General features: G+C 40.9%; 1 protein-coding gene across 2 annotated transcripts in view; it reads left to right on the plus strand.

The window, feature by feature from the left end:
* The window catches only part of TMEM59 (transmembrane protein 59), a 27,810-nt gene extending 11,923 nt beyond the window's left edge, over nt 1-15,887 (plus strand). For both annotated transcript variants that reach the window (XM_008139278.3, XM_054720524.1), the window contains 3 exons: nt 1,692-1,773; nt 6,522-6,630; nt 15,582-15,887. In XM_008139278.3, coding sequence (XP_008137500.1) covers nt 1,692-1,773; nt 6,522-6,630; nt 15,582-15,737 — 347 coding nt within the window. In that variant the 3' untranslated portion in view covers nt 15,738-15,887. The remainder of the gene's footprint in view (nt 1-1,691; nt 1,774-6,521; nt 6,631-15,581) is intronic.
* Nucleotides 15,888-23,169: the final 7,282 nt, after the last annotated feature.

The following is a 23,169-nucleotide window of genomic DNA, read 5'->3' on the forward strand; positions in this document are numbered from 1 at the left end:
TGATGCTGCTGGTCTAGGGACCACACTTTGAGAACCTATATTTTAAAACCATTTAGTTTGCTTTGAAGGATGTTGTAAGTATAAACTAATGAAATATTCTGTTACATTCCAATAAACAAACCAAATAGTGAAACTGCCCTAAAAGTATGAGTTCCTATTCTATTTTGATTTCCATACTAGAAGTGAATTTTAACTCATGGGAATATAAAACATCAACCTAAAGCTGAGCTTACCTTTTAAAATGTACTAGCTTATACCTTACTTTAGATACTGATTTAATTAACTTTCTAATGATTTTGCTAGGTGGATAATGACAGCACATAAGGCCATCTTTAACTTTACATTAGAATAAACCAAATTCCGTTACTTAAGCCCACATGTAATTAAATTGAAAGCTTCAATGTCAGAATTCTATCTAATAAAGAGGGAATATGCTAATTGGCCATCACTCCATCACAAAGATGGCTGCACCCACAGCTGAGGCCAAGTTCCCATAAGTAGCCTTAACGAGCAATCAGCAGGGACCTGAGGCTACGCCCTCCCCCACCCCTGTGGGGCTTGACAGGGGACCTCAGGCCACGTCCCCCACCCAGCAGGGCTTGACGGGACCTCAGGCCACGTCCCCCACCCAGCAGGGCTTGACGGGACCTCAGGCCACGCCCTCCACCTGGCAGGGCTTGACAGGGGACCTCAGGCCGTGCCCCCCGCCCCAGTGCCAGGCCAGGGGACCTGAGGCCACGCCCCCTGCACCCGGCGGGGCTTGACGGGAGACCTCAAGGTGCGCTTCCCATCCTGGTGCTGGGCTAGGGGACCTCAGGCTGCTCCCCCGCCCCAGCACCGGACCAGGGGACCTGAGGCTGCGCTCCCCTGCCTGGCTGGGCTTAACAGGGGACCTCAGGCCATGCCCCCCACCTAGTGGGGCTTGATGGGGGACCTCAAGGTGCACCCCCAGTGCTTGGTCGGGGGAACTCAGGCCGCGCCCCTGCCCAGTGGGGCTTGACGGGGGACCTGAGGCTGTACCCCCATCCCGGTGCTGGGCCGGGGGACCTGAGGCTGCACCCCCGACCCAGTGGGGTTTGACGGGATCTCAGGCCGTGTCCCCCACCTGGCAGGGCTTGATGGAGGACCTCAAGGCACGCCCCCCGCCCCGGTCTGGGCTGGGGAACCTCAGCCCCCCCCCCTCCCCCCGTCCTGGTGTTGGGCCAGGGCACCTGAGCCTCCCCCACCTGCCCAGCAGGGCTTGACATGGATGGGACTGGCCGGGTCTGGATCTAGCCCAATGTGGGGGGGCCGGCCGGGTCTGGGTCTCACATGATTTTGAGGTGCATGTGGGTGGGCGACGACTTGACTCTGGGTCCCGTGGTGTGCCCCAGACTCTGACAGGAGGAAGGTTTTCATATACATTTTACTAATTTTCTTTCATCTCTGACACTTCTATTATAGAGAAAGGGCAAATAGCAATATTAAATTATTTCCTCTAATTAATCCCCTTTTAATGTGCGCGAATTTCGTGCACCAGGTCACTAGTTGGGAAATAAAATAGGAAACCCTTAATGTAGTAGAATATCTATTTGGTTTTGATGTGCCATAGGAACTTGCATTCATTATTAAATATATAGATCTAAAAGTAGTCATTTGGGACTGTCTTTTGGAGTATAAGATATCAAACATGTGCCTTGTTATTTCACCAGATCTACAAATGAGAAGTTCACAAGCACACAGGAACTTTCTTGAAGATGGAGAAAGTGATGGCTTTTTAAGATGCCTCTCTCTGTATGTATTCCTCTTTATTAATGGGTATAGGAAATAAAATCTGGCTTATATCAGATATATTCCTTTTTATTATTTTAAAATGTTATTAGCTGCTCAAAAGTAAAAGAAAAAAAAATTTACTTTCTTCCTACCAAACGTCTACTTTTGGATATTTTAATTTCTTAAAAAGTAATATGCAGCCCTGGCCAGTGTGGCTCAGTTGGTTGGAGCATTGTCCCATGCACCAGAGGTTTCACAGGTTTGATTCCCAGTCGGGGCACATGCAGGAGGCAAATGATCAATGTTTCTCTCTTTCTCCCCCTCCCTCCCACCCTTCCTCTCTCTAATATCAATAAACATATTCTAAGGTGAGGATTTAATAATAAATGAAAGGTGATATGCATACTAGTTTAATAAAACCCAAGCAGTTTAATATAACCATAGTTTTTTTCACAGTATAAAAACTTTCTTGCCAAAACCGGTTTGGCTCAGTGGATAGAGCGTCGGTCTGTGGACTGAGGGGTCCCAGGTTCGATTCCGGTCAAGGGCATGTGCCGTGGTTGTGGGCACATCCCCGGTGGGGGATGTGCAGGAGGCAGCTGGTCGATGTTTCTCTCTCATCGATGTTTCTAGCTCTCTAACCCTCTTCCTTCCTCTCTGTAAAAAAATCAATAAAATATATTTTTAAAAAAAAAAAACTTTCTTGTTAGGATTCCCTGATTTATGTTAAGAAATGTGCTTCTTAAGTATATGTTAATGTTTTGGAGATCAGATTTTTGTTTTTAGCTGCATGGCCACATATAAGGCTAGGAAAGGTAGATAAGGCTATAGACTAAGGAAGGCTTCATGTTCTATGCTAAGAAGGAATATCAACTGTATGCCAAGGACTCTTAAGGCTGGCAAGGAAAAGTGGGCAGTCGGGGGAATGGGTATGTTATGTCCTAGGAAGGACTATCAAGCCTTCTGAGGGTGAAGAGCGTTTTATCAGATTATGTGTGCTTGCACTCCTGCAAGGAGTTATGATATGAGCCCTCCCTCCATACTTCTCCCCCACCAATAAAAGAAAAGGGGAAAGAAAGTGGGTCTTAACACTTATTGGTAACTATTTACTGTGTGTCAGATACCACGCCAAGCCCTCGAGTAGAACAGTATACAAATGCTTGCCCTCACAGTCTCACACTATGTTCTGTCTCAGGTGTAACACTGCAGTAGTCCAAACTGCATGCTTCCTGTAATTTCTTTTTTTTTTCTTTTTTTAAATATATTTTATTGATTTTTTACAGAGAGGAAGAGAGAGGGATAGAGAGTTAGAAACATCGATGAGAGAGAAATATCGATCAGCTGCCTCTTGCACACCCCCCACTTGGGATGTGCCCGCAACCAAGGTACATGCCCTTGACCGGAATCGAACCTGGGACCCTTGAGTCCGCAGGCCGACGCTCTATCCACTGAGCCAAACCGGTTTCGGCTGCTTCCTGTAATTTCTTGTGATAGAAATAGTTTCTTAGGTTTTATCAGATGTCAGTAGGGTCATATTGGAATCTAAAAATGAATACCTTTTACTGAACAAAAGTCTTTAAAGACTGGGTGAGAAAATAAGGATTTAACTTTAAAATTTCCCTTCCTTTCATTTCTAAACCTGCTTTTGACCTTGCTTAAAAAAGGACATTTTTCTCTCTCCAGTATTTAAGATTTTTGTTGCAATTTGATAGTTTTATGAAAGCTAAATATGATAGTATCCTACATTTTAATAAAAAGAATTCTTTTTTAAATGCTTTTCCCCCCCTCAATGATCTCATTTGACTCTTAGAACTGGCTTTCTACTGTAATAAGTAGGTTAATCCGAGAGGTGAATCCACTACCCCAAGATTATATATCTACTATATTAAAATTCAAATCTAGGTTTTCAAATTCTGTATCTTCTTCTCATTCTATTCTACCATAGCTGTTTGCTCTTTAAAGGATCATGATTTTTCCATGATTGCATGTAAGATCACCTAGCCAGTCAGTGGAATCTGGTCTTCTGACCCTTACTACAGTGCTTCTTTTTATTATATCACATAGTTGATATGAAGTTGTCCTTGGCCTCCAGAATGGAAATTGAGATCAAACTCGTTTTTTCACTTGCCATTTCTTTTTGGAGAGTCTATTATGTGCCAGGCACTGTGTTAGGGATGTGAGACTTAAGAAAAGATGTTCAGTCTACCTTTATGGAGTTCTCAAATATAGTATAGTAGAAAAAGACAGATAGTAACAAAACAACAATGATTGATAGATATTTTATGTATACACATACCTCTCATATGTAGAGTACCAGGAGTACTAAGTCTATTACAGGTTTCAAAGGGAGGATTTACAGAGATAGAAATGTCTTAAATGATGACTAGAGTTTTTTGCTAATTGTAGCACATTTGATTGAGAGATTTGACCAAACCAGGTTGCCTGGAGCTAGATAGGAGGAGGAAAGTAATCATTTTTTAAAAATATGTTTTTATTGATTTCAGAGAGAGGGAGAGAGAGATAGAAACATCAGTGATAAGAGAGAATTGTTGATCAGCTGCCTCCTGCACTCCCCTTACTGGGGATCGAGCCTACAACCCGGGCATGTGCCTGACAAGGAACTTAACCGTGACGTCCTGGTTCATGGGTTGACGCTCAACCACTGAGCAACACCAGCCAGGCAGGAAAGTAATCATTTTTAATATCAGGAAGAGGCCTTGTGAAGGATAGAGGATCATGTTGAACAACTTGGGTAAACCAGGCAAGAAATTAACGAGATCTGAACTAGGGCAGTAGGTAAGAATAGGAGATGATGGAGAATCTTGTAGGATTATTTTGTTGTAGAGGTTAAAGAAGTGGATTGACTTAAATAAAATGAGTCTTAATTTTCTGGCTTAACTAGTTGTGACTGGAATCCAGATATCAAATACATCATTTCATGGAAGGGAATTCCTCAGTACCAGGTTAGGGCTGGGATATGTAAATTAGGTATTTTTTCATTAAAAATATTTTTACTCTACTATCTTGCTAAATTGGAATACTTAAAGCATCTTGTAGGAATTCCCTGCTTTTAGATACAATACATTTTCCAAAGTCTATCTCTTTTGCTAAGAAACAAGCAGTGAGTGCATGCTTTTTCCTTAGCATGTTCAAGTGTTGGCAAACCATCAGGTGACTGGGTTGTGATGATATCTTTTATTAGGCAGTGTTGGATGAGCCCAGATGTGAAAATTGTCCAATTTTCTAATTACATAGTTTTTCAGAATTAGACTCTTAAATATTTAAAAATAGCTTGACTTATTCCTGTTCTTGGAATCTTAATTTATAGTTTGGCAAACAATAGGTCAATTATAGAAAAAGTTTTAGTTGCTGATTCTTGTAACTGGCTTTCTACATTAAGATATTTTAATCAGCCCTAGCCGGTTTGGCTTAGTGGATAGAGCACCGGCCTGCAGACTGAAGGGTCCTGGGTTCAATTCTGGTCAAGGGCACATGCCCGGGTTGTGGGTTAGATCCCCAGTAGGGGGTGTGCAGGAGGCAGTGGATAGATTATTCTCTTTGATCATTGATGTTTCTCTCTCTCCCTTCCTCTCTGAAATCAAATAAAAAATATGTATTTTTTAAAAAATACATTTTAATCAGCCCTAGCTAGTTTGGCTCAGTAAATAGAGCATTGGCCTGCGGACTGAAGGGTACTGGGTTCGATTCTGGTCAAGGGCACATGCCCAGGTTTGAGGATCGATCCCCAGTTGGGGGTGTGCAAGAGGCAGCCAATCGATGATTCTCTCATCATTGATGTTTCTATCTCTCTCCGTCTCCCTTCCTCTCTGAAATCAGTAAGTACTATTTTTTTTAAAAGATATTTTCATCAGCTCAGTTGACGTGGCTCAGTTGGTTGAGCTTCGTCCCATGAACCAGGGTTATCCCATGAACCAGGAGGTCATGGTTCGATTTCCAGACAGGGCACTTGCCTGGGTTTCAGGCTTGATCCCCAGTAGTGGGCATGCAGGAGGCAGCCGATCAATATTTCTATCTCTCATTTTCCCTTCCTCTCTCTGAAATCAATAAAAGCATTTTTAAAAAAAATATTTTAATCATAAGAAACATGTAACTTTATCTTTACTAAGATGTGCTGTAATGGGTGCAGAATACTTCATAATAGATGTACTCTTTTGAATTGTAAGTAAATTATGGCAGATTAAATATTTGAAATGCTCTAGAGAAGCTAACTTCTGGAAGCCTGTTGTAATCCCTTTGTAAAACAAACGATAATTTCATAATTTACCTATTCTATACCTTAATTCTGGGATATTGGGTTTTCTTAAAGCTAGTATCATAATACCTTGCAAAATAATACATATAAAATTTTATAGCAGTGTATAATTTATAGGACACTTGCATTTTTCTTATCTCATTTAGTAATTTAAAATTGCCCTTGACAATAATTTGCTTTAATTTCATACATTTAACAAAAAGCCAGTATGTCTGATTTTTTTTAAGTTGCAAAAGTGATGCAGCCATGTTACAGAAACTTGAGAAATGGAGGGAAGGGTTTCATACCACCCTAATATCTATTATAATAGTTCCTTCTATAAGTATTTTTTTAAAAAATAGTTTTAAAGGTAGTAATCATAAAGCTTTAATTAGATTATTAAAATAAGTACATAATCTTGATTGCCTTTAATTATCAAGAATCTCCTGTTTCTTATATTACAAAATTGTAACATGACTAATTGTTGATATTTCCTTCTTTCTTTCTTTTTTTTCAGTAACTCTGGGTGGATTTTAACCACAACTCTTGTCCTCTCGGTGATGGTATTGCTCTGGATTTGTTGTGCAACTGTTGCTACAGCTGTGGAGCAGTATGTTCCCTCTGAGGTAGATTTAATTCTAATACCCTATTTGAAGACTGAGACATATGATTAATCATTTTAAATGCCTATTTTTTTTTTAACTAGAAAAACAAGGCCTCTCTACTAATAGAATGAGAGAAGATTTGGTGGTTTCAGTCACATACCTGGGGGTTGGCATACATGAAAATTACAGGTTTGCAGCACAAGAATCACTGTTCCAGTTTTCTGTAAAAGCTAACTACCATAGTTACATATGTGTTGGCTGGTTTAAAGTGTTTCTCTCCCTGGTTCTGTAAGACTGAAAAGAACCTGTTGACGTCCGTTTCTAAGGTGATATTTAAGAAAGAAGTCTTGTATACCCACTTAACATTTTAAACTAATTGCCACAAATTTTAAAGAGTAATTGCTGCTTTAGAAGCAGCAAGGCTAGAGCGTTTGATTTTGAGTTCATTTGTTCTGGAATCTAACCCTGAAAGAGATAGAAAACTATCATGACTTCCTTGGTAATGAAAATTTAATTGACCCAAGAAATGTAACTTTTAAGATAAAGGAGTTTTATTTTGGAAAAGTCTATAATTTGATTATTCAATTTAGCTTTCAAGGAAAGAAAGTTATTTATATAATAAATATGGGCTAACTCAACTCCAAATGAAATAAACTTCAGTTGTCTTTTGCTTTGAAAGTGCAATAGAAAAAGAGTGAAAAGAAGAAAGGAGGAAAGTTAAAATAGAATCTAATAAGTAGTTGGCATGTGCCTAGCATGGTGCTTGAACAGTTTTATCTTAATGGACTATAAAGATATGTTTTAATATAAGATTTATGCATGAATAATTAAGATTTATATTTTACTAGAGGCCCGGTGCACGAAATTCATGCATGGGGGGGGGTCCCTCAGCCCGGCCTGCACCCTCTCCAATCTGGGACCCCTCGGGGGATGTCCGACTGCCAGTTTAGGCCCAATCCGGGACTGCTGGCTCCTAACCACTCGCCTGCCTGATTGCCCCCTAACCGCTCCCCTGCCAGCCTGATTGACGCCTAACTGCTCCCCTGCCGGCCCAATCACCCCCAACTGTCCTCCCCTGCCTGCCCAATCTCCCCCAACTGCCTTCCCCTGCCGGCCTGATCATCCCCAGCTGCCCTCTGCTATCGACCTGATCGCCCACAACTGCCCTCCCCTGCCGTGACCCGCCTCCTCCATGCAAGGCGGCAGAGATGCTGGGACCGGCCTCACTGCGCGGAGTGGCCGCCGGGCCCCGCCTCCACTGTGCACGCAGCCATCTTGTGACGGCGTCGTGCGAGGGCCACCTAGGCTTTTATTATATAGGATTTTTTAAGATATGTGATATAGCCCTAACTGGTTTGTCTCAGTGGATAGAGCGTTGGCCTGCGGACTGAAAGGTTCGATTCCAGTCAAGGGCATGTACCTTGGTTGCGGGCACATCCCCAGTAGGGGGTGTGCAGCAGGCCGCTGATGGATGTTTCTCTCTCATTGATTTTTCTAACTCTCTATCCCTCTCCCTTCCTCTCTGTAAGAAATCAATAGAATATATATTTTTTAAAAAGATATGTGATACAGACAGCTAGAAATTGGAGCAGGATAATGTTGAAAACTTAACATTTATATAGTTCTGTAAATTTTATAAAATGTTTTCATATATCTTTCATATATCTTCCATATCCAGCAGTACTCTACAGTATGTTCTATTATCTATTTTATAGGTAGGTTAGCAGGCTTACAAAGCCAGTTAACCTCCTGGGATTGCACAGCAGTTGAAAGTATTGAGGCTAGAATTAGCTCATCTTTTGATTCACAACTCCTGTGTTTTTCCTGTTTACCATCTTTCCTATGGCTGATAAAGATTTTAAGTGGTACAAATAATAAATGTTCAAAGTGTTAAGGAAAGCAGACACCACGTGCTGGATTTTCAGATAAGGCTTTTAGATAATGTGGATCTTGACCTGAACTTTGAAGAATGGGTAGATATGAATTAGCAGAGAAGAGGGTAGACAATTTTCCTAGGTACAGACAAGAATAAGCCAATTATCAGGGAAGTACTGTAAGGAACTAACTTGATTGAAAGAATTTAAATTAGGAGAATAAACTAAATGGATAAAATTGAGCAGGAGCAGGAATTGAAGTATTAGAGATTGTAAATTTCTGTAAAACTCATCTGCTTATAATATGAGTATACTAATTACATCCTCTTGCTCCATTACTTGTGTTATTTTTAGTGCTGATGTCCATATTTTAGTCATTTCATTATTTCTGATAAAATGAAATTACCCATCTTACATAGGATTTTTGTTGCCTATTACTTCCTTTAGTTACCCCATGTACTCTAAATCCTATGGCAAAAAAGCTACAAATCCATAGTAATAAATCTTTGTTGACCTCTCCACCTTGTGGCACTTTATTCCTTCCTTTTTACATCATTAGTTCCTTCTCCTTACCCCTAAGTTAAAAGAAAAAAGATGCATATATAGATTGGTCTGATTATTGCCAAGAAAGACTGAATGGCTGGCCTCAGGTGAAATTTACCTTGATAAATCCACCACAACCTGGATTCTGGTCCCCAGGCCTACTGACTAATTTGAGCACTTTCTATCCAAATAGTTTTAAATGGACATTTCATTGTTTTCCTCTCTTACCTCTTTATCTATGCAAGCAATCTCCTATTCTGGTGTTGTTTAGACATATCAATGCTTCTCATTGTGGTTTTGGTTGTATCTTATAGATTTGGGGAACTTTCCTTTCAGATGACTTGGTCTTTCTTTTCCTTTTAGATGTTGTCTCTGCTGTGATAAATTTTATTTTGATTGTATAGCTTTAATTCTGTAAGAAATTCTCTCCCCTTATTTTCAAGTTCTTTGGGGAACAACTCACTTTTCCCACATATGTCCCCTACATTCCTATGATCATGGAGTCTAAAGAATCAACACCCATATGGAGTCCTGTTGACACCTGTTACATTTCCTACAAATATCTGCCTTACAATGTTACTTTCTTGCTCCTCTCTAGAGCTCTTCTTCCTATACTTAACAATTAAAATTATGGCTATAACCTCAAAGAGCTAGACTTTTCTAAGAAGATTTATTTTCTAGAAAAATGTGTGGAAAAGAACCATTTAGAATCATTCATTTTAGGCTTTACTTTGTATGTGAAACCACACTTTGGCTAGGTATTAATGTTGTGTTCAACCATATATCCTATCCTATATAATAAAAGCCTAATATGCAAATCGACTGAACAGCAGAAGGAGCGGTGTGTGTGGGGGGGGGTTGAGGGGGAAGGGTGTGCCAGGCTGGTGAGAGGGCAGCACCAGGCCAGCCAAGGCGGGTACCAGTGGGCAGAGGGAGGGGATGGCAATCGGGGTGGTGGTGGAGGGGCAGTTGGGGGGCAGGGCCAGCCACTCACCAGCTGGCGCTGTTCCCCAATTGGCCCACGAGTCGCCTCCCACAGAGGGAGGCCAGACTGCAGCTTACGCCCGCTCCTGGGGGGAGTGGGCCTAAGCCGTCAGTCGGACATCCCCTGAGGGCTCCTGGTCTGCGAGAGGGCGCAGGCCAGGCTGAGGAACCCCCCAAGTGCACAAATTTTCGTGTACGAGGCCTCCAGTTTTATTGTAAAAATACTGTATACTTAGGGTAGAAATTTGTAAAGTACATATAAAGAAGCAGAAATGAAATCACTCATCCTATCATATAGAACTATTATTGTGTTGTCATTAGAATGGATTTATTTGTACTATAAATAATCTTTAATACATATTAAGGTTTTGTTTCTTGTTTAAAAATATTGTAGTATAGTGCCAAAACCGGTTTGGCTCAGTGGATAGAGCGTCAGCCTGCGGACTAAAAGGTCCCAAGTTCGATTCCGGTCAAGGGCACATACCTTGGTTGCGGGCACATCCCCAGTAGGGGGCGTGCAAGAGGCAGCTGATCGATGTTTCTCTCTCATCGATATTTCTCTCTCTCTCTCTCTCTCTCTCTCTTCCTTCCTCTCTGTAAAAAAAATCAATAGAATATATTTTAAAAAAAGAAGAAAAATATTGTAGTATAGCCCTGACGGGTTTGCCACAGTGGATAGAGAGTCGGCCTGTGGACTGAAGGGTCCCGGGTTTGATTCCAACCAGAGACATGTACCCTGGTTGTGGGCACATCCCCAGTCAGGGGTATGCAGGAGGCAGCTGATTGATGTTTTTCTCTCATCAGTGTTTCTAACTCTCTATCCCACTCCCTTCCTCTCTGTAAAAAAATCAATAAAATATAAAGAAAATATTGTAGAATAAGTACTCCTCCCCTGGTGTTTTCTTTGTTTACTGTAAAAATAACTGAGAACTTAGCATTAGAAAGTGATTGAGATTTTCTTGGCCAAAAGCTACCTATTTTAAACTTTACTTTCTTTGTAAAGCCTTTTCATTGATTTTTTTATTAGAACATAAATTATTTCTGACCCCTCTCCATAGTAACATGAGACTCCATTTTAACTATCCTATATAATAAAATGCTAATATGCAAATAGACCAAACAGCGGAACAACCAGTTGCTATGATGCGCACCTACCACCAGTGGGCAGGCGCTCAACGCAGGAGCTGCCCCCTGGTGATCAGTGCACTCCCACAAGGGGAGTGCTGCTCAGCCAGAAGCCGGGTTCACAGCTGGTGGCTGGTGAGTGCAGCAGCAGTGGCGGGTGCCTCTCCCGCCTCCATTGCAGGCAGGTGGTAAGGAGTGAGGGGTCCTGGACTGCAAGAGCTCCAAACTGCGAGAGGGATGTCTGACTGCTGGCTATCCCCCGAGGGGTCCCAGACTGCAAGAGGGCGCAGGCCGGGCTGAGGGCCCCCCAGTGCCCCTCCCCCTCCCCACCCCCCACCCCCCCAGTGCACGAATTTCGGGCCTCTGGTGAAATATAAAAAGCTTTCTTTTCAGTCACTATAAACAAAGCTTAAAATGGTAGTAATAGATGTGCAGAATGTGGTCTTAGAAACTTATGAACAGCTTTATTTTTCTTATTTAGGAAAGCTCTGAAATAATTTATTTTTAGCCTGCTTTGCACATAGTTAGGTATTCATCATATATCATTTGATTGTAATGGCCAAAAAGAATTGGCAAAGAATTTAATTTCCTTTGTTGATCTTAAAGCAGTGTCATTTTGAGTGACTTGATGCATAAAGATTTTGATCTTCTTTTCTCCACATTTTTTCCTCTGTTCTTTCACATTTGTGATGTCATTTTTGAAACTTAATGGGATGATACTTTCTCTTGTTGAGTTATCTATGTAAAATAATGAAGAGTTGTCATTCCATAGTGGTCCTGGTCAGGCAGATCAAATTTAACCTTTTGCACTCGGATGTCAAGTGTGACTCGACACGGTTAGCATCGGTAGCAACTCTTTTTATACTCTTTGAATGTATCAATAATTTGAAATATAAAAAAATCCAAATAAATAAGTTTGTATGAAAAGAAACTCCAGTTTTTTATTCTACTGCCGCGCTTTGTAAAATCTGGGGTATTTAAAAAATTAAATCCCGAGTAGAATAAAGGAATCGAGAAAAAAGCAAGCGAGTGCAAAGGGTTAACATATAAAAACAGGGTTTAGCAGTTTTGGATATTCCTTTTTAGAGATCAGGCAGCCTCAGAACGTTGCTATAGCAACAGATGTCGATATACATCAGGTGTGGAGAACATTTGGTTTCGCAAAGTCATTTGGTCTGGCCCTGCCAAGGCATTAGGGGTGAGTTAATTAAATGTTGGACCAAATATAGCAGACTAATTTTTTAAGTTGATAATTTTGTGTGGCCCTGGAATGATGCTATAAATATCCCAATGGCCCTTGGCAGAAAAAAGGTTGCCCGCCCCTGCTATACATGCTACCTCATTGTTATCTCTTTATATATATGCTCCTTTTTCTTCAAAACCATCATCATCTGATTTCATGTATTCAGTTAAAAAGAGCTTTAGAAGACTCCTAATAACATTAATGTTTAGTGAATCACATATATTTATGGGTAACTTGTTATGTGTCAGGCCCTGTTCAAGGGATTAAAGATACAATGAAGAATAAGGTCAAGAAGGAACAGTTTAAGGCTTCTAAGGGTCAGGAAGTAGGGTGAAACTTGTCTTAAACTATAATAAACATTATTTTCTTCATCTTGAAAAAAAAGACTAAGAATCTTGCCATTTAGAAGCTTTAAGTCTCATAAAAAGAGTCAGACAATCAGAAAACAATATAAATGCCATAGCTTTTTTAATCCAAATTCTGTTAAGAAACTGAGTTTTAGGAAAGATTTAAGGAAATTATCAAAGATTACATAACTGGTTAGTGGCAGAGCCAGGCCTAAAGCTCAAATACATATTTACTAATTAAAATTTTTTATTTTTTTTAATTAAAAAATTTTAACTTTTAGAAGTAATACATTAACATAAATTAAATCTTCCTCTTCCTCACTTCTCAGATAAACTATAGCCAATAGTTGTTTTTTTTTTTTTTTTTCATATTTTATTGGTTTTTTTTTACAGAGAGGAAGGGAGAGGGATAGAGAGCTAGAAACATCGATGAGAGAGAATCGACCAGCTGCCTGCCTCCTGCACACCCCCTACCAGGGATGTGCCCGCAGCCAATGTACATGCCCTTGACCGGAATCGAACCTGGTACCTTTCAGTCCGCAGGCCGACGCTCTATCCATCGAGCCAAACCGGTTTCGGCAGTTGTTGTTGTTTTTTTTTTTTTTTTTAATATGTTTTTATTGCCCTACCCAGTTTGGCTCAGTGGATAGAGTGTTGGCCTGCAGACTGAAAGGTCCCTGGTTCGATTCTGGTCAAGGGCACATGCCCGGGTTGCGGGCTCGATCCCCCACTGGACGTGCAGGAGGCAGCTGATCGATGATTCTCTGTCATCATTGATGTTTCTATCTCTCTCTCCCTCTTCCTTCCTCTCTGAAATAAATAAAAATATTAAAAAATAAATGTTTTTATTGATTTCAGAGAGGAAGTGAGAGGGAGAGAGAGAAATATCAATGATGAGAGAGAATCATTGATCAGCTGCTTTCTGCACATCCCCTACTGGGGATCGAGCCTGCAACCTAGGAATGTGCCCTGACTGGGAATTGAACCGTGATCTCCTGGATCATAGGTCGATGCTCAATCACTGAGCCACACCAACTGGGCTACAGCCAATAGTTTAAAATTTTTTTCCAAGTAGTTACCATTTTTTAAATTTTTAAAAAATATATATTTATTGATTTCAGAGAGAAAGGGAGAGGGAGAGAGAGAAACATCAATGATGAGAGAGAATCATTGATCAGCTGCCTCCTGCATGCCCCCTATTGGGGATCGAGCCTGCAACCTGGGCATGTGCCCTTGGCCGGAATCGAACCTGGGACCCTTCAGTCTGCAGGCCGACGCTCTATCCACTGAGCCAAACCGGGTAGGGCCATTTTTTAAATTTTAACTTTTGGGTTGGTTTTGTTTTGTTTTGCCAGCTTTAGACATTATCTAATGTCTTCTTACTGAAGGATGAGGAATTAATTAGTTCCCTTACATTATCTCCCACCTCACCTCCATCTCTTCACTTTCTTCCATGTTGATGTTTGAAATCATTCACACAGATCTTGGTTGCTGTTCCAAGGTCTTTAAATGTTACTAGGTAGAGTTGTGAAAGTTTTTCTTTCACAATGCCCCAGAGCATATTATCACATGTTAATTCTGGGTTTTAAGGAGGCCACAGAATATCAGATCCATGCCCAGTCCATCAACCACTGAATCTGTCTGGATGATATTCTCTTAATGGAAAAATATAAGGTACTGGGCCATCTCCTTGTTGCCTTGAACAGTAGTCAGCAAACCATATCTGCAACATGAAACAAGGAAGCAATCATCATGGCAATCAGTTTTTTAATATTTTTATTACCCCAGAAAGAAAACTCAGACTCATTCATAGCCACTTCCCATTTTTTCCCAAGCACCACCACCACCACCACCCCAGCCATAGGCAACCAGTACGTGATCTCTAATGATTGGCCTCTTTCACTTCATGATGTTTTTCAAGGTTCATCCATGCTGTAGCATGTATCAGTATCGATGGATACTTAAAATTGCTCTTTATTTAACATCTTTTAAATGCACCTTCCCAGTATTAAGTGGTTCTTGCTCTATAATCAGTCACTTATCCTCTCAGTAAGGTTAGCACTTCAATGTTTCGCTCATGACACAGAGATGTATTTCTGTAGGAGTTAACAAATATCCTATTTCTTAGTAAATACTTGTCATTTAGCTTTTCTGCTTTTAGGAGATAACTTACATCTAAATAGACCTACTTTCAAAGGATGTTAGACATAACTGTTATACTCCAGTGAGTTCTATGACATTTGCAATGACTCTATTTTATGCTTTCATTCTTTTGTTGTTTTACTATCTTCTTGGATATGATAATAATTTAAGGAGCTTTTATATGTTTGTGAAGACCTTTCAGTGTTAAAATGTTTCATGTAAATTCTTTGTTCTCACAGCCTTTTAAAATAGCACATATTTTCCAAATATATTAAGTTAAAACATTTAGTAGCAGAGAAACTTACTCCAAATCATTAGACAAGTTGGTCGGAGAGGTAAGATCTTGAAGGAATGGATCACTTAAAAAATCAAATATCCCAAATAAGTGCTCTTGGTATGACAACACTAACTCCATTTAAACCTGAGCAGTTTTTCTTGATACTCTGTTGTTATGCTTCTAAATATTTTAACTTGGGACATGTGGGAAAGTTTTCTTTGCCATTACTAGCAGCTGAATCACCTATCTGTAACACTTTGAGTAAAAGCATTCTTCATTCTTGAGGACATTCATAGAAATTTATTTATTTATTTATGTATGTATGTATTTATTTATTTATTTATGTAACAAAATACCCATAGATTAAATTGTTATTTGAAGACTTAGTGAGGTTTCTAATTATCCAAATTCTAATATGCATTGATTTTCTTTTGCAGAAGCTGAGTATCTATGGTGACCTGGAATTCGTGAATGAACAAAAACTAAACAGATATCCAGCTTCTTCTCTTGTGGTTGTTAGATCTCAAGTGGAAGATCATGAAGAAGCAGGGCCTCTACCAACAAAAGTGAATCTTGCTCATTCAGAAATTTAAGCTTTTTCTTTTTTTCTTTTTTTTTAAGAAAAGTGTAATAGCTATCTAAATATTCATTTCTCATAGAGCTTTTAAAATTGGTTTCATTGACTATAGGGCTTAAAAATCACTATCAAATGAAAATAAAGTTACCCAAATCTGAGAAGACTATATTTGCTGTAATTTTTTTCTAGTAATTTAAGAGATGGATATTTGGGATTGTATTATTATTTTAATATCTGTGGCTTCTTTATTATTTGCATTGTTTTTGTTTTCCTTTTTAGCCACATTCTATGAGCTGATCATTGTTTTCCCCCACCATGATGCCATCAATCACTTTAGTGATTAAACTGAATATTCAGTAGGATATGATGCTTCTGCTCAGAAATGGCCCACAACCTGTAATTTGAAATTTAGCAGGAAATGCCCTTACACTACATTTTCAGTTGTATTGAACTGAAATCATTAAAATTTTATTTGAATAATTATGTGTCGAAATTCGAGTTAATATACTCTTGATTTTCCAATCTTTCCTCTCACCCCTACCCAACCCAGACAAAAATTATGAAATGTTCTATTACTATGTATTGCTATGGTAATAATACATATTGCTATACAATATGATGATCAGGAAACAAACTGAAGCAAAAACAATGTGGTCAGAAGTGCTTTTTTAAAAAAAAATCCTCACCTGAGGATGTTTTTCCATTGATTTTTAGAGAGAGGGGAAGGGAGCAAGACAGAGAGAGAAACATCAACATGAGGGAGACACATCGATTGGTTGCCTCCCACATGTGCCCCAACCCAAGTCAGGGATCAAGTCTGCAACCAAGGTACATGCCCTTGTTCCGGAATTGAACTGAGACCCTTTGGTCTGAGTGCTAACCTTCGAACCACTGAGCAAACTCGCTAGAGTCAGAGTGCATTTTAGGTTATTGCACAGGCTATAGATTTTGGTTGAGTGAGTCTTTCCCAAGAACTATTTTCTCTATTAGAAAGCATATCAAGTATAAGTTTAAAGATATTTTCAGAGAAAACTCTACATTTTGACAGTAAGAATTAGACTAGATTTCACTTGGCAAAAGCTGCTATTACCATTCCTTTAGCTATAATAATACAGATTTTAAAATAAGAGTGATATCAGGTAACATAGGTAACAGAATCGTCACATGATTTAGTGTTATTTTACCTTGAAATGTTAAATAACTTTGCAAACCAATACTTCCTTACACATAGGAACATTGTTGGCACCTGAAGTAGTGCTTTTTGAATAAAGAGTGAGTCGCACACTTACCTTGCAACTTAGTCATCAGCTTTCTCTGAGTCAAAAAAATATATACAATAACAACTAATCAAGTAAGACACTGGTCACAAAATACAGGCTTTCGTTTTTAAAATAGTTTGTCTAGATTAGGAAGATGGAGGCTTAGAAGGTATGGAAGATGGAGGCTCATCCAGGTATGGAAGAGAGGAGTAATTATTAAAGAGTTGTCAAGCAGTCATCGTCTCATTTTTTGTGAGAAAACAGTTATAGAACATAGGGATTGGGAGTACACCTTTTAAAAAAGCCTGGTTGTCTTATTTCCCAGCCATAGTTTGTGCTTAGTATCAGGAACAGGTTTAATTGAAATACATCCACTGAAGCAAACTTAAGATCAGTGAGGGGGAAGTATACAAAATGCCACAGATTTATAGGAGTCAGCCCACTGTTAGGAAAGCCCTCCCTTATGAAAACAAAACAATAAAAGTAATATCTAGCCAAAACCGGTTTGGCTCAGTGGATAGAGCGTCGGCCTGCGGACTAGAAGGTCCCGGGTTCGATTCCGGTCAAGGGCATATACCTTGGTTGCGGGCACATCCCCAGTGGGGGGTGTGCAGGAGGCAGCTGGTCGATGTTTCTCTCTCATCGACGTTTCTAGCTCTCTGTCCCTCTCCCTTCCTCCCTGTAAAAATCAATAAAATATATTTTTTTTTAAAAAGTAATATCTAGATAAGAAGGACAACTGGATGATTGTCTTATATTCTCTCCTCTACCATTGGTTTTTTTCTTTGCTTCCTGAATATGGTTACCCCTGAGATATCCTCAATTGTCTTGAAAATATTGATCCAAATACAGACAAATTTTCCCCTTTATAATTCCTTTGCCTTCTTTTTTATTTTAATTTTCAAAAATTAAAAAAATTCTCCCCACCCAAAAAAAAAAATTACATTGTTGTGAGAAATGCTCACCTGTCTGAATTAAAATAATGGACTCAGAGACAGAAGTATGGTGAAAACAAGACCATACTTAAGTTCTCAAGAGCGGGCGTCTATCCGGTTGTACAGGCACACATGGAGTAGCGATCACAGCCTATTTATCCCCCTAGGGTGCGAGAGTCCCTCCTCCGGTTCCTCATTGGCTGAGTACTGTGGGGTTAATAGTTTCCTCATATGTCACCTAAGTCTTATTGTCTCCCATTGGGCCATTTAAAAAAGTGGGCTGAGCCCTTGTCTAGTTGTCTCCACCTCCCTCTGTCTATTGGAGGCGGTGCCTCGGGGGTTTCCACCTTGATGGTGGCTCCCATACACAGTTCTTTGTTCTTATGCCCTCTTCTGTTTGCCCTGGAGAAATTCAGCAACCGATTCCATTAAAAGTTGGCTATGCTGGAGATGGATCACAGAAGCCTGTTTCCTACAATTGTAAAAAATGTTTGACTTGAAAATTCTAACAAAACCAACAAAGCTGAGCCTTTGGGCCTCTTCTCCTAAACAGCTCTTTTCAACCTGTGTGCTGCAGGAGTTTTTTAAAACATGCAACACCTGACTGTTTAGTCCAAGACACTGACCTCTTTTTCCTTAGGTTGTCATATTAAAAAGAGGACAACAGCCAACAACAATAGCTGTCCAGTGTAAATGAATCGAAATTATACCTATTTTTTTTGTCAGATTGGCAAAAAATCTTTTTTGGTGCCACAGAGTTTTAGTAATTAGTTTATGTGTGCCATGAGGTGAAAACAGGTTGAAAATCGCTGTCCTAAAGTAACAGTTTAGTCTTTCTTGAATGGGCACAACTTCACTTGTTTCCATGAGCCAGGTATCATGTAAAAAGCATCTTCTTGAGAAGTTTATCTTGGTTTAGGCAAAATCTCAATGCCCTTGAGTCTCTGGTCCAAACCTCCCAGACTCCTAAGGTCTTTGTTTTTTTTTGTTTTTGTTTTTTTTTTTTGGTAGAGAATCATTATTATTGTTTTATTTACATTTTAAAACTTAATGAAGTTGAACATTTTTATAATCTTTTTTTTTTTAATGAATCTTTATTGTTCAGATTACAATTATTTCTTCTTTTTCCCCACATATCTCCCCACCACCCAGTTCCTACCCCCCCCTCTTCCCTTACCTCCCCCCCCCCCCCGCTGTCCTTATCCATAGGTGTATGATTTTTGTCCAGTCTCTTCCCATACTCCCCACACATACACCCCTTTCCCCCTGAGAATTATCAATCCACTCCCATTCTATGCCTGATTCTATTAAGTTCACCAGTTTATTCTGTTCCTCAGATTTTTAATTCACTTGACTTTTAGATTCACTTGTTGATAGATATGTATTTGTTGTTCATAATTTTTATCTTTCTTCTTCTTTTTCCTCTTTTTAAAGAATACCTTTCAGCATTTCATATAATGCTGGTTTGGTGGTGATGAACTCCTTTAGCTTTTTCTTATCTGTGAAGCTCTTTATCTGCCCTTCAATTCTGAATGATAACTTTGCTGGGTAGAGTAGTCTTGGTTGTAGGTTCCTGCTATTCATCACTTTGAATATTTCTTGCCACTCCCGTCTGGCCTGCATGGTTTCTGTTGAGAAATTAGCTGATAATCGTATGGGAGCTCCCTTGTAGGTAACTAACTGTTTTTCTCTTGCTGCTTATAAGATTCTCTCTTTGTCTTTTGCTCTTGGCATTTTAATTATGATGTGTCTTGGTGTGGTCCTCTTTGGATTCCTTTTGTTTGGGGTTCTGTGTGCTTCCTGGACTTGTAAGTCTATTTCTTTCATCAGGTGGGGGAAGTTTTCGTTCATTATTTCTTCAAATAGGTTTTCAGCATCTTGCTCTCTCTCTTCTTCTGGTACCCCCATAATTCTGATGTTGGTTCGCTTGAAGTTGTCCCAGAGGCTTCTTACACTATCTTCAACTTTCTGAATTCTCTTCTCTTCATGCTTCTCTGGAAGAGTGTCCTTGGCCTCTTTGTATTCCAAATCTTTGAGTTGATTCTTGCAATCCTCTAGTCTGCTTTTGGGTCTCTGTATAATATTTTTTATCTCAGTCAGTGTATGTTTAATTTCTAGTTGGACCTCATTGAATTTATCGGCCTTTTCCATGAAATTCTTGAAAAACCTTATAACCGTGGTTTTGAACTCTATGTCCAGTCGCTTGTTCTCCTCCATTTCTTTGGTTTGTGATCTGTTTCCTTGCCTTCTCATATTCTCTGCTTCCCTAAGTTGGTAGGGTAGTTTTGTGTACTAGGTGTCCTATTGGTTCAACGGGTCAGCCTCCCAGTTACTTGAGGTGGACACTCTTGGTGTACCCTTGTGTACTGTGTGTCCCCCAGCAGGAGCTACAGCAAGGGCTAGTTTTCTCCTCCTTTGCTTGGGCGGTTTTGGAGCAGTCTGACTGGAGCTGCAGTTGGTTAAGCTGCTCCAGAACAGGCCATTTATATGCAAAAGCCGCTGTGTGGAGCCTGGGCGGGTTTGTAGAATGTGCGGGGCGGGGCCTCAGGGCGGGGCCTCAGGGCGGGGCGGGGTCTCAGGGCGTCACTAGGCTGGGGCGTGGCCAACGGCGATGGCTGCCGTCCGCCGTCTCTGCCTTTCCACGTTTCCAAGTCCCTGTGCCCCGCGCTCCAGCGCAGTAAACAATGATTGCTGGGCGCACCACTGCAAAAGTCACTCTCACTTTCCGACCCAGGCACCTACGGGGAGAAGCTGGACTTCTTCTCCCCGTAGGTGCCTGGGTCCCCCGAGAGTCCAGCTTCTCCCCGTAGGTGCCTGGGTCCCCCGAGTGTCCCCAGAAACTGGATTTCAGAGTGATCGGGAGCTTGTCTCCCTGCGGGTTGAAGAAAAGCCGCGCACCCAGCCGCCCGCCGCCGGCCCGATTCGCGTGCCTCCGTACCTCAGCTTTTCAGCAATTGTGCTTCTTTCTCTTCTTAGTTGTAAATCTTCCACTCAGCCAGCTTTCCCGTGGTTCTGGGTGGTAGACGTTTTTGTCTTTTAGTTGTATTTTTGAAATTGTTGTGTGAGGCAGCAGATTAGTTGTTTAACTATCCCAGACTCCTAAGGTCTTTGGTTCAGGCCCCTAGGGTGAGACATACTAATTCATGCAATTACGTAGACAGTAGTCACCATAATGAATGATACCCAGTCTTTTCACAAAACTTCATGGATACCTTTTGTATGCTCGAGGCCTGGTGCATGGGTTCATGCACCGGTGGGGTCCCTCGGCCTGGCCTGTGGGGATTAGGCCGAAACCGGCACTCCAATATCCCCCGAGGGGTCCAGGGTTGCGAGAGAGTGTTTCTCGGGTGATGCACCCCAAATCGGGCTCCCGCCTCTCTGGTTCCGGGTGCGTCATCGCAGCTCCTGTGTTAAGCACCTGCCACCTGGTGGTCAGTACGCGTCATAGCTACCAGTTGGAGCGTCTGCTCCCTTGTGGTCATTGAGTGTCATAGTTACCAGTCGGACAGTCGCTTAGGCTTTTATATATATATACTAGAGGCCCGATGCATGAAGATTCATGCAAGAATGGGCCTTCCTTCCCCTGGCTGCTGGCACTACCTTCGCTCTGGCCAGAGCCGCCTTTTCGCTCTGGCCTGGAGCCGCCTTTCCGCCTTCCCACGCTGCTCAGAGGCCCGGAGCAGCCAGGGGCGGTGCAGAACACCTGCATCATCACCATGGCTTCGCAAGCGTCCCTCCCCGCCCCCAGCCGCTCAGCACCTGTGTATGCAAATTAATCTGCCATCTTTGTTGGGTTAATTTGCATACTCACTCCTGATTGGCTGGTGGGCATTGCGAAGTTACGGTCAATTTGCATCTTGCTCTTTTATTAGTGTAGATATTTTTAATAAATAAAAAATTATCAGATCATCTAGTCCAGTGGTCGGCAAACCGCGGCTCGCGAGCCACATGCGGCTCTTTGGCCCCTCGAGTGTGGCTCTTCCACAAAATACCACGTGCGGGCGCACACGTACAGTGCAATTGAAACTTTGTGGCCCATGCACAGAAGTCGGCTTTCAGCCTGGGCGAGTCTATTTTGAAGAAGTGGCATTAGAACACTCAAGGGGCCAAAGAGCCGCATGTGGCTCGCGAGCCGCGGTTTGCCGACCACTGATATAGTCTATCATTCTTGTCTCAGAAATTTCTATGATGCAATTTAAAATTATTATTTTGAAACATATGCAACAACCATAATTTGATATCTAAATGTAACTTATTGGTGATAAAGTCACAGGTACTGCTAATACTGCTCTCAATTGTTGCCTCTGTTCATAACTAAAGGAAATGGTATATTTCAGTTAGAAGTTAGTGAAAAAATGATTTAATTTTTCCCATCCAAGTTCACTGAACTCCTGGTTCAGAAGTTGCCTGATATTACTTTGTCATTTTTTAAAAATATATTGTTATTGATTTCAGGAAGGAAGGGAGAGGGAGAGAGAGAGAGAGAGACAGAGAGAGAGAGAGAGAGATCAATGATGAGAGAGAATCAACTGGCTGCCTCCTGAACGCCTCCCACTGGGGATTGAGCCCACAACCTGGGCATATGCCCTGACTGGGAATTGAACCATGACTTCTTGGTTCATAGGTCGATGCTCAACCACTGAGCCATACCAGCGGGTTTGCTTTGTCATTTCTAAGAGTAAAATATTTGTTTGTTCAATTCTAAATTATTTGGGCTTTTACTACTTCTCCTGTGCTTTTTATACTTTAATTGTTTTACAACGTTGAAACAGCAATAATTGAAGGCTTGGGTGAAAAGAAATTAGCAACTGATTAGAAATGAGAGATTTCAACAAAAGCTCTTGATAATGTTACCTCAAGATAGACCATCATGCATCGACCCTCACCTCTGTTAATTTAGTAATGCTTAAGTCTGTAAACGTCAGTAAAATTTGGATCATCTGCATTAAACAATATTATAGTTCTATCTTGTACAAGTGTCTACTTATATATTTCACGAGGGAATTTGTCTATGGACTCCTGTGACTTTTGCAAAGCTCTTTCTAGCACTCCCGCTTTCACCTTAAATGGGTCCTTGCAACATCCCCCTAGAAGAGCAGGATGAGGTTTAACATCTCCATTTTGGAGTTAGGAAACAGTCTCTGAGAGGAGAGGTGGCCAGCCACGGCTCGGAGACTTGAGGAATGCATAGGAGGAGTGATGAGCGCTGAGGTGGGGACAGTGCTTCTTCGCTGTCCAGCTCTGGAAGCAGATC

The sequence above is a fragment of the Eptesicus fuscus genome, chromosome 9 (genome assembly GCF_027574615.1).
Source record: "Eptesicus fuscus isolate TK198812 chromosome 9, DD_ASM_mEF_20220401, whole genome shotgun sequence".
NCBI classification, from domain to species: Eukaryota; Metazoa; Chordata; class Mammalia; order Chiroptera; family Vespertilionidae; genus Eptesicus; species Eptesicus fuscus.